Here is a 12,939-nt window from a genome sequence, read left to right as displayed (position 1 = left end):
GGAGAGTGGGCGGAGCAAAATGGCAGGGTGAGCTGACCCGGGATTCTCTCCCCTCCAAAATACAACAAAAGATTGGAAGAACTGAATTTGAGAGGATAAACATAACGCCAGCTCGTTAGAGACCTACAATACCAAGAAGGCGGAGATCATAAACCTTGCAGACAGCCTGGGAGGCGCTGGAACGGTAGGAGAGAACATCGCTCCCTCCCCTAGAGTCTGCGATCACTGCGGTGCGGGTCGGAAAGGAGCGGGGGAGGGGCCGCGCGACCGGGGGATCATCCAGGACTCCTGCCGCTGATTCAGTGGAGACCCGCTGACGGGGGGAAAGCTTCCGTCCGCGGGGACCCTATAAATCAAGGGCCTTGGGAGACCAGAGAACAGAACTGATCTGAACCCAGACCAGTGCGTGTGAGTAACAGCCCCTTCCCCCCAGCAAAGCCAGTGGGCGCAGCCATCTTGCCCCAAGGCGGAGAGCTAACACGCCGCTCTTGACCCCCATCTAGTGGCGACAGGCTGTAACTGCAACTGAATTCTACCACCATGAGAAAAAACCGCTCTTCTACCATCCAGCAATTTATAAAAGCCCCAGACCAGAAGGAAAACAATAAAAACACAGAATTAAGTCCTGAGGACTTGGAATTAGGTAAACTAAGTGATAATGAATTCAGAGCAGCTATAATCAAAAAACTCAATGAGGTAGAGAGAAAGATAGAGAAACAAGCTGAGTTCTGGAGTTACTTTACAAAAGAGATTGAAATCATAAAGAAGAATCAAACAGAATTACTTGAGATGAAAAACACAATGGACCAGATAAAACAGAATATGGATTCCCTGAATGCCCGTGTAGACAACACAGAGGAGCAAATCAGCATAATCGAGGACAGACAGGCTGAATGGCGCCAGACAGAGGAAGAAAGAGAACTAAGAATTAAAAAAAATGAGGAAAATCTCCGAGAGATAATGGATTCAATGAGGAGTAAGAACATAAGGATCCTAGGAATTCCCGAGAATATGGAAAAGGAAAATGGAGCAGAAAGTGTGCTTAACGAAATTATTGAAGAGAACTTCCCAAATCTAGGGATCAGCGGAGAAATGTGTGTAGAGGAGGGTTTTAGATCTCCTAGATTTGTCGATGTAAAAAGACCCACCACAAGGCACATAATAGTAAACTTAGCAAATAGGAATGATAAGGAGAGAATACACAGGGAAGTAAGGAAAAAAAAGAGAATAACCTATAAAGGAGCCCCTATCAGACTGTCAGCGGATTTTTCTACAGAAACCCTACAAGCTAGGAGAGAATGGAGTGATATATTCAAAGCTTTAAAGGATAAAAACCTTCAGCCAAGAATACTCTATCCAGCAAGAATTTCCTTCAGATATGAGGGAGAAATTAAATCTTTTCCAGACAAACAAAAGTTAAGGGAATTTGTAACTAAAAGCCCTCCATTACAAGAAATCCTCAAGAAGGCTCTCATACTTGAAAAAAGAAAAAAGGGAGAAAGGGGACAAAATCCACAGACTAGGGAGACCGAGGGATAGAACCAGAACAGGATAGCAAATATTCAACTATAGCATTAGGGTAAAAATAAGGAAACTACCAAAACAAGGACGATCTTAGCACTCTAACTACAAATTAATAAGAGGAGTTGGAATAAAAAATGAAAATAATTATTTAGGAGGGGAAGAGCAAAGGGTCTAAATCAGTACTGGTCGAGTAAGTAAGAGACCACCAGAGAATAGACTATATTATACACGAGATTCTAAATACAAACTTCAAGGTAGACACTAAAATAAAGTACAGAACAGAGTCACAAATCATAAATAACGAAAAATCTAAGAAACCCAGCATAAGAAATTGCAGTATTAAATGGGTAGTCTAAAGCACACAGGAAAAGAAACACAGGAAAACAAGATAATGAGCGACAGATTGACAGCATTAAGTCCACATGCATCAATAATCACTCTCAATGTGAATGGACTGAACTCTCCAATAAAAAGACACAGAGTGGCAAAATGGATTAAAGAACAAGATCCAACAATTTGTTGCCTCCAGGAAACACACCTCAGCCCCAAGGACAAACACAGACTCAGGGTGAAGGGGTGGAGGACAATACTTCAAGCAAATAGCAAGGAAAAAAAGGCAGGTGTTGCAATTCTCATATCAGACCAAGTGGATTTCAAAATAAGACAGGTAAAGAGAGACACAGAGGGACAATATATAATGATCAAAGGGACACTTCATCAAGAAGAAATAACGCTTATGAATATCTATGCACCCAACACAGGAGCACCAAGATTCATAAAGCAACTATTAACAGACCTAAAGGAAGATGTTAAAAATAACACAATAATAGTAGGGGACCTCAACACCCCACTCACATCAATGGACAGATCATCCAGACAGAAAATCAACAAGGAAATAGTGGAACTGAATGAAAAACTAAAACAATTGGACTTAATAGACATATATAGATCACTCCACCCTGAAGGAGCTGAATACACATTCTTCTCAAGTGCACATGGAACATTCTCTAGGATAGACCATATGTTGGGAAACAAGGCAAGCCTCTACAAATTTAAAAAAATTGAAATAATAACAAGCATCTTCTCAGACCATAGTGCTATAAGGCTAGAAATTAATTACAAGAAAAAAGCTGAGAAAGGCACAAAGATGTGCAGACTAAACAACACACTACTGAACAAGCAATGGATCCTTGAAGAAATTAAAGAAGAAATCAAAAAATACCTGGAAACAAATGAAAATGATAGCATGCCATACCAACTCATATGGGATACAGCAAAAGCTGTATTAAGAGGAAAATTCATTGCAATACAGGCACATCTTAACAAACAAGAAAAATCCCAAATAAGCAACCTTAAAGCACACCTAACTGAACTAGAGAAAAAAGAACAAATGAAGCCCAAACTCAGCAGAAGGAGAGAAATAATAAAAATCAGAGCAGAAATAAATACTATTGAAACGAAAAAGGCAGTAGAAAGGATTAATGAGACAAAGAGCTGGTTTTTTGAGAAGATAAGTAAAATTGACAAACCACTAGCCAGACTTACAAAGAAAAAAAGGGAGAAAGCTCAAATAAACAAAATCAGAAATGAGCGAGGAGAAATAACAACAGACTCTGCAGAAATACAACAGATTATAAGAGAATACTACAAAAAACTATATGGCAACAGAATGGATAACCTAGAGGAAATGGATAAATTCTTGGACTCCTACAATCTCCCAAAGCTCACTCAAGAAGAGGCAGACAATTTGAACAGACCAATCACAAGGAAAGAGATTGAAACAGCAATCAAAAACATCCCAAAGAATAAAACCCCAGGACCAGATGGCTTTCCTGGGGAATTCTACCAAACTTTCAGAGAGGATTTAATACCTATCCTTTTCAAGCTATTCCAAAAAATTAGGCAAGATGGAACACTTCCTAACACATTCTATGAGGCCAACATCACGCTGATCCCAAAACCTGACAAGGACACCACGAAAAAAGAGAACTACAGGCCAATATCACTGATGAACATAGATGCAAAAATTCTAAACAAAATTTTGGCAACCAGAATTCAGCAATTCATCAAAAGAATCATACATCAGGATCAGGTGGGATTCATACCAGGGACACAGGGATGCTTCAACATCCGCAAATCAATCAACGTGATACACCACATCAACAAACTGAGGAATAAAAACCACATGATCATCTCAATAGATGCAGAGAAGGCATTTGACAAGATCCAACAGCCATTTATGATAAAAACCCTGAACAAAATGGGCATAGAAGGAAACTACCTCAACATAATAAAGGCCATATACGACAAACCCATAGCCAACATCATACTCAATGGGCAAAAACTGAACCCCATCCCCCTGAAAACAGGAACGAGACAAGGATGCCCTCTATCACCACTCTTATTTAACATAGTACTGGAGGTCCTGGCCAGAGCAATCAGGCAGGAAAAAGGAATAAAAGGAATCCAAATAGGGAGGGAAGAAGTGAAACTCTCGCTGTTTGCAGACGACATGATCTTATATACAGAAAACCCCAAAGAATCCATTGGGAAACTCTTAGAAGTAATCAACAACTACAGCAAAGTTGCAGGGTACAAAATAATTTGCATAAATCAGTAGCATTTCTATACTCCAGTAATGAACCAACAGAAAAAGAACTCAAGAATACAATACCATTCACAATCACAACAAAAAGAATAAAATACCTTGGGGTAAATTTAACTAAGGAAGTGAAGGACCTATATAATGAAAATTACAAGGCCTTTCTGAGAGAATTGGATGACGACATAAGGAGATGGAAAGACATTCCATGTACATGGATTGGAAGAATAAACATAGTTAAAATGTCCATTCTACCTAAAGCAATCTACAGATTCAACGCCATCCCAATCAGAATCCCAATGACATTCTTTACAGAATTAGAACAAAGAATCCTAAAATTCATATGGGGCAACAAAAGACCCCGAATTTCTAAAGCAATCCTGAGAAAAAAGAACAAAACGGGAGGCATCACAATCCCTGACTTCAAAACATACTACAAAGCTACAGTAATCAAAACAGCATGGTACTGGTACAAAAACAGGTGCACAGATCAATGGAACAGAATTGAAAGCCCAGAAATCAAACAACACATCTATGGACAGTTTATCTTTGACAAAGGAGCTGAGGGCATACAATGGAGAAAAGAAAGTCTTTTCAACAAATGGTGCTGGGAAAACTGGAAAGCTACATGTAAAAGAATGAAAATTGACCATTCTTTTTCACCATTCACCAAAATAAACTCAAAATGGATTAAAGACCTAAAGGTGAGACCTGAAACCATAAGGCTTCTGGAAGAAAACGTAGGCAGTACACTCTTTGACATCAGTATTAAAAGGATCTTTTCGGACACCATGCCTTCTCAGAGAAGGGAAACAATAGAAAGAATAAACAAATGGGACTTCATCAGATTAAAGAGCTTCTTCAAGGCAAAGGAAAACAGGATTGAAACAAAAAAACAACTCACTAACTGGGAAAAAATATTTGCAAGTCATATATCTGACAAAGGCTTAATATCCTTAATATATAAAGAACTCTCGCAACTCAACCACAAAACATCAAACAACCCAATCAAAAAATGGGCTGGAGACATGAACAGACATTTCTCCAAAGAAGATATACTGATGGCCAATAGGCACATGAAAAGATGCTCATCATCGCTGATCATCAGGGAAATGCAAATCAAAACTACATTAAGATATCACCTTACACCCGTTAGAATGACAAAAATATCTAAAACTAATAGCAACAAATGTTGGAGAGGTTGCGGAGAAAAAGGAACCCTCCTACACTGCTCTTGGGAATGCAAACTGGTGCAGCCACTATGGAAAACAGTATGGAGATTCCTCAAAAAACTAAAAATAGAGGGCTGGCCCCGTGGCCGAGTGGTTAAGTTCGCGCGCTCCGCTGCAGGCGGCCCAGTGTTTCGTTAGTTCGAATCCTGGGCGCGGACATGGCACTGCTCATCGGACCACGCTGAGGCAGCGTCCCACATGCCACAACTAGAAGAACCCACAACGAAGAATACACAACCATGTACCGGGGGGCTTTGGGGAGAAAAAGGAAAAAATAAAATCTTTAAAAAAAAAAAACAAACTAAAAATAGAACTACCATACGATCCAGCCATCCCACTACTGGGTATTTATCCAAAGAGCCTGAAGTCAGCAATCCCAAAAGTCCTGTGCACCCCAATGTTTATTGCAGCACTGTTTACAATAGCCAAGACGTGGAAGCAACCTAAGTGCCCATCAACAGACGAATGGATACAGAAGATGTGGTACATATATACAATGGAATACTACTCAGCTGCAAAACAGAACAAAATCATTCCATTTGCAATAACATGGATGGACCTTGAGAGAATTATGTTAAGTGAAATAAGCCAGCAAGAGAAAGATAATCTGTGTATGACTCCACTCATATGAGGAATTTAAAACTATGGACCAAGAACAGTTTAGTGGATACCAGGGGAAAGGTGGGGTGGGGGGTGGGCACAAAGGATGAAGTGGGGCACCTACAACATGACTGACAAACATTAATGTACAATTGAAATTTCACAAGATTGTAACCTATCAATAACTCAATAAAAAAAAAAAAAGAAGCACTGGGAATAATCAACTCTCCACTACTAGGTTTTCTATACATTTTTGAATCCTTCAAGGCTCTGAGTAATTTACAATGTACCATATTAACTACTTTATTTGTGGGGTAAGGTCCCTGGGGTCTCAATTTACCAAGCCAATTTCTAAGTGGCAAAGACTTCATTTAATTTTAATTCTTAACCACTGGTTCAGAGCTTCCCAGCTCACTGTGGGATATTTTAGGACAACGAGTGTTATGACCACGGAGGATTTAGGCAAGATTACAGTTTTGATGGATAAAGATGAAAGATTTGTCCAATTTGTCCCCTATATTATATTCATTAACACCCCTACAATCATCAGGGGCATCTTCCTTAAATTTAGTGGGACCCCAGGTATAACTGTAATTTGACTTGAATAAGTGCTTGAATGTTTGCAAATTAGTGTACTACATTAGATAGCAAAATTAATTCAGAACCTGTTTTACAGGTCCAAAAGCCAGGCAGTGTAACTTTATCTGTTTTGTTATGTAAATTATTCAGTATATTTTGGATTTACAATTGGGGGAAACTGTGGGCCTTTGTTTCAGTATTTTATCTATTGTTTCCTTCCTCCTGATTTTTCCTGTTTTGTTTTCTTCACTGTGGGATACACTTCAGGGGAGGGAGTGCCTCTTTATCCTGGTATTTATAAATTTTTTTCCACTCAAGAGTCTCAACACAGTGCTATCAGGATTAGGAGCCTTCACCTTGACAACTGGTTGCTTTATAGGGTTTAACCCTGGGCTCAAGTCAGGTTTGAACTACTACCTTGTGCCACAGGGGTGCCATGGGTGTTGTCCCCTATAACCCTGAAGGTCAGGATCTTTGTCACAGTAGATGCAGGGGCAGCAGCAGCAGGAGATGTCCTGGCAATCCCTCTGCTTCTAGGAGTGTGGACTCAGCCCAGCACTTACCGTCTGCCTTTCCCCACTCCACTTTTCTTATCTGATGACTGCTCTTTTAGGAGCAATCATCTGTGGACTCATCTCTTGCAAAGGGTATAGTCCCTGTCTATCCCCCCATCCCTGGACCACGTCAGGCCAACATAGCCTCTGTCCCAGCTTCACTCTAACACACAGAGAAATCCTACCAATGACACTGACCCCGGAATCACTTAAGGTGGCCCCAATCCCATAGTCCTGCTCCTAAATGCCTATATTCTTGAAATTGCCAACCTGGTCAGATGAGCCTAGAACTGAGGTTGGTGGGTCAACAACGCCACACAGGGCAGGCAGCCCAGATCACAGTCCAGCTCCCCAGCAAGCAGCAGCCCACAGTGCATTCCACCACAAGGCAGCAGAGCAGGGGAGCAAGTCAGAGCAAGAGAAGACAGATCCACGGGTGGGGTCATGTCTAGACATGCTGCTCAGGGCAGCAGCTGTTATGGTCCCCGCAGAGGGGTGGTTCCCTTGTTGAGACTGATGCCAGGGTGGCACATGCACGCACACACATAAATACATACACACAAGGTAGGAAAAGGCTTAGGACTCACATAATACATGTCTTAGGGAACAGCAGGGCCGGCCTCTCAAGCAGCTCTGACAGGACTCGGAAAGCAAGGAAGGGAGCCTGGCCTGGGGCTTCACTGGGGCTGGGAGTGGGGCCGGGGCAAGAGCTCTGCACACAGGCAGGGGCTGGGGTGGCAGGAATCTCCTGCCTGCTCTAGAGGAGAGAGCACCCAGGCTTCCTCCTCAGCTTGTCCAGGTGGGGGCACAAGGGAAGAGGGTGGGTGAGGCTTAAGCTGTGAGCAGTCACCCAAAAATGTGGAGTCTGACTGCTCACTACAAGGACAAACATGGATAAGAAAAGTATGCATTCTCAATTCATTTATACAAAGAAACAGTAACTAACAAGAGGCTCAAAACTGTGTATGTGGGGGAGTCTGGAGTAACAGTGCTGGCAGCAACCAGGATCTGTCAGTAGTGAGTCTTTTTAAGTTAGACTTTGCCCTCTTACAGATTTATTTCAAATAGAGCAATTTATGTAAACTATATTTTACTATTTAACAGTCTTTAATTTTAACTTTTGTACATAGGAAACCATTCTAAGATTTAATTCCTTTAAACACTATCAGTTAGAAAAGTGTAAAACATTGAAAATGAAAATTTTCAAATCTCTTTCTAACTACAAGGACATGTGGCATCCTAGTTTGTCCTTCCCCTATGTCTCACACTCGGGTGTTCTCAGGAATAAGCAGCATATTATAATGCAATAGGGGTATGAGTTTAGCCCCTTAAATGTATTGCATTTTGAAAGATTTACATAAGCTTTCAGAAGTTTCCCTCATATCAATTAAAATAGGAATTCAATTGTTTTAGCCTTCTGAACTTCTATGTCTTCTAGGAATATGCACATAGAAAATCTTATCTAAAAATGAAATATGCACCTGAGAACCTCAATACATTCATCTCACATCTCAAGACGCTGTTGCCTAAAAGGAACAAAAATACTGTTTGTTTCCAGAATTTTCTTGCTTGCCTCACATCCTCTCTGTCAACTTACAATTCAGGGGCCAAGTGCTAAGGTAAACTAGAGCCAAAGGGCTGCACTAGTCCATCGATATCCAAAGGAAAGAAACACAAATATTGGAGTCAGCACAGATAAGCAGCCTGCTTCCCACTGGACAGAAGGAAAGCCACAGTCAGAAGGTCCCATGTTCCTGACTCTCCTGGTGGAGACAGAGCCCTGGAGGGGGTCAGTTCCTGGTGAAAGAGGGGAGGGCACCTGAGCAGCCACAGGAAGGAGCTCTGGGAGCCCCACACACCTTCCTCTCCCCAGGGAACAGTGCACATGCTCCCTCTCTCAGGCTCCATTCTCACAAGCGAGGAAACTCTCAGCCGCATTCAGTTTAAGATTCCAACCTAAATGAGGTCCCTAATTAATAGGCCCTAATCCAGGACACAGAACTGTAACTTTCACACTTTCTTAATGTAAACAAATTACTCTCTGAGTGCACCTACACTGTGCTTGCAAAACTCCAATTATGTCTAGAAACAGGCCCAAGGAAACCACATTTACAACCTCAGAAAGGACGTCACTCCCCACCCCCATGAGCACGTGCACCCCCAGCTTTCCAGGGCTCTGCAGCTCCTCTCAGGATAAAGGCTCCTTCCACGGAGCTGTGAGCAGTAGGACACCTGCAGGGGGAGGCTCCCCAGGAAGAACAGCTGGGCCTTCAAGGCCTTCCCTCTGCCACCCGAGGGGGCCTTAGCATGGAGACAATGACCTCAGGCTTCTGCCCTTACCAGAGTCTTTTTGGACCACCAGTGATATTTTAAATGACACAAACCCAGTGTTTGAACAATCCAGCTGAAACACTCGAACCAGTCTTTATGTGAAAATGAGGGAAGAAAACTGTATGGCACTTTGCTGGCTCAACAAGAAACCAACAAGAATGTAGTGCATTCTGGGAAAAAAGATGTTAATTAAGTATTATTTCCATGACAAGAAAAATTTAAATTATTAATCCTATTTGAGCACTTCAGATTTGCAAGTCTAAGCCCTGGAAACCCATTTGAACTCACCCAAAATTAAAGAAGATGTCAGAAGTAACCAAAACAGCGTAGTACTGGCACAAAAACAGACACACAGATCAATGGAGCAGAATCGAGAGCCCAGAAATAAACCCACACATTTATGGACAGCTAATATTCAACGAGGGAGCCAAGAGCATACAATGGAGAAAGGAGAGTCTCTTCAATAAATGGTGTTGGGAAAACTGGACAGCCACATGCAAAAGAATGAAGTAGACCATTACTTTACACCATGCACAAAAATAAACTCAAAATAGATTAAAGACTTGAATGTAAGATCTGAAACCATGAAACTTCTAGAAGAAAACATAGGCAGTATGCTCTTTGATATTGGTCTTAGCAGCATATTTTCAAGTACCATGTCTGACTGGACAAGGGAAACAACAGAAAAAGTGAACAAATAGGACTACATCAAACTAAAAAGCTACTGCACAGCAAAGGAAACCATCAACAAAACGAACAGACAACCTAACAATTGGGAGGAGATATTCTGCAAACCATATATCAGATAAGGGGTTAATCTCAAAACTATATAAAGAACTCATACATCTCAACAACAACAAAAAACAACAACCTAATTAAAAAATGGGCAAAAGATCTGAACAGAGATTTCTCCAAAGAAGATATACGGATGGCCAACAGGCATATGAAAAGATGCTCAACATCATTAGCTGTCAGGGAAATGCAAATCAAAACTACAATGAGGTATCACCTCACTCTGGTCAGAAGCTATAATTAACAAGACAGGAAATAAGTGTTGGAGAGGGTGTGGAGAGAAGGGAACCCTTGTTCACTGCTGGTGGGAGTGCAAACTGGTGCAGCCACTATGGAAAGCAGTATGGAGTTTCCTCAGAAAATTAAGAATAGATCTACCATATGATCCAGCTATCCCACTGCTGGGTATTTATCCAAAGAACTTGAAAACACAAATGCATAAAGATACATGCACCCCTATGTTCATTGCAGCATCATTCACAATAGCCAAGACTTGGAAGCAACCTAGCTGCCCGTCAAGGGACGAATGGATAAAGAAGATGTATATATACACAATGGAATACTACTCAGCCATAAGAAATTATGAAATCCAGCCATTTGTGACAACATGGATGGACCCTGAGGGTCTTATGCTAAGTGAAATAAGTCAGAGGGAGAAAGTCAAATACCATATGACCTCACTCATAAGTAGAAGATAAAAACAACCACAAACACACACATAGAACAGAGACTGGATTGGAGGTTACCATAGGGGAAGCGGGGAGAGGAGGAGGGTAAAAGGGGGGATTAGGCTCACAGTGAGGTGATGGACTTTAGTTTTTGGGTGGGGAACATGATGTAATCTACACAGAATTCGAAATATATTAGGATGTACATCTGAAAGCTATATAATGTTATAATCCAATTGTTACTGCAACAACAAAAAGAATGTCAGAATGCTACCATCACACTAGAGGAGGAAAAAAATAAAGGCAAATTTTTAAATCATGCAATGTAAAACTGGAATATTTTATTTTTTCTGAAATTCACCTCTTTCTTCCCTCTTTAGAGATATTTTATATTGTCTTTCAAGCTGTATTGATTAAATAAAGTTTTATTCATTGAAAAACTAAGACTAAATTTAAGTCAATCTATCTTTTCAAGATGACAAATCCAGGAAGTGGTAGGGCTGCCAGGACAGATCACCCAGAAAAGTTTCTCAAGAGGAACCTGCAGCAAAGGACTGACAACTGCACGTCTGCACCCAGGACAGCCTGGAGGAGAGGCGGGAGGAGCTCGCACCACGCGCCTCCAGGGGGATGCGCTACTTTCTCTCAAGAAAAACATCTACGAACGAGGAATAAACCCTCTTAAAGAGCCACCCACTGACTATGGAAAAATGATAAACAATTAAAATATTGGTTCTGTTTGTAGTTGAAAATGATGCTGTGAATCGGATACAGGAAGTTGGCGTTTGGGAACGTGAGGAGGGATCTGGAAATTTAGGGATTTACTGTCGGCCCTGGAAGAGCTGGGGGGACAGGGTCGTGGACTTGAGACCCTGCTCCCCAAACGTTTAGGAAACTCAGGAGGCAGCCCTGACGGCCTAGCGGTTACAAGCTCGGCGCCGCGGTTCGGCTCCCGAGGCGGAAACACAGCGCCCGGCTGTCACCGCTGAGCTGCGGCGGCGGCTCACAGACGAACGGGGGGAACTGAGGTGCCCCCCCACACCCCCTGCACCGGGGCCGCGGGCAAAAGGAGAAGAAAAAAGAGGAAGATTGGCAACAGATGTTCGCTCAGCATGAGGCTCCCAGAACAGAATAGAAAACTCGGGAGGAAACGAGTCCCCCGAGGAGAAAGGAGGCCCTGGGGACCCCACAGACCGCAGCCCCTCCGCGCACGGACCCCGCAGACCGAGGCCCGACTGTCCTGCGGGCCCTCCCGCGGGCCCCGCACCGTCTGGGACACGCGGGGCTGCGGGCGCACAGCCGCCCAGAGACGCTCCGGCCCAAGTAGCCGCGCGCAGGGACCACAGGACGCCCGGGGCCCGGCTGCCGGCCCCGCCCCCACGCTGCGGCCGGAGGGGCCTGAGGGCCGAGCGGCGCCACCGCGGACTCGGGGCCGCAGACCCGGGAGGGGACTGCGAGAGGCCGGGCCCGCCCCGCCGCTTCCGACCAGCCCCTCCTCCCGCTTCCTCTCCCCGGGGCTGCACTCTCACCATTTCTAGGGCTCCTGGGTCCCCCGGCGTCTTCCCTACGACTCGGTACAGGTCACAGCGCGACAGAGTCCGTGCAGAGCAACGTGGGGCCTTTAAGGACAAGCGACCCAGGTTCGGAAGGACTGTGGAGCGACAGGAAGTCGGGGGTGGTTACCGAGCATCGGCCCGCCCACCTGCCCTAGAGCCGATCCTGATTGGACAGTTCTAAACGCCCCTCCCCCTCGCTCCTGAGTGACAGCGGGACGGAGGTTCTGTGTCTGAGCTGACTGGGGACTCGACCTTGTCCTCTCCGGGGACTTTTTCATTGAAATGCAATGTTGCGAGACCACTCGAGGAACTGTGACCCTTCTTTATAAACACAGATACTTAAAAGTCACCTCGCCATATGTAATAATGTCTGGCTCCACTTTGATCTCTGACTGTTGACAGTGTTGAGTCTCCCACCCAGCGCTTCCCCACCCCCACTCATGTCACACTTTGAAGAATCCTATGGCCTCCCAGGCGCTTAGCTCTGCTGGGAAATTGGAA

The 12,939-nt window shown here is 43.5% G+C and overlaps 1 protein-coding gene across 1 annotated transcript in view; it reads right to left on the bottom strand.

Annotated features, from left to right (window-relative positions):
* LOC106826952 (zinc finger protein 709-like) overlaps positions 1-12,573 on the bottom strand; it is a 30,159-nt gene extending 17,586 nt beyond the window's left edge. The window contains exon 1 of the mRNA XM_014834542.3: positions 12,412-12,573. Coding sequence (XP_014690028.1) covers positions 12,412-12,414 — 3 coding nt within the window. The 5' untranslated portion in view covers positions 12,415-12,573. The remainder of the gene's footprint in view (positions 1-12,411) is intronic.
* Between the last annotated feature and the right edge of the window lie 366 nt (positions 12,574-12,939).

This window comes from Equus asinus, chromosome 20, assembly GCF_041296235.1.
Source record: "Equus asinus isolate D_3611 breed Donkey chromosome 20, EquAss-T2T_v2, whole genome shotgun sequence".
NCBI classification, from domain to species: domain Eukaryota; kingdom Metazoa; phylum Chordata; class Mammalia; order Perissodactyla; family Equidae; genus Equus; species Equus asinus.
This window is presented reverse-complemented; position numbering and strand designations above follow the sequence as displayed.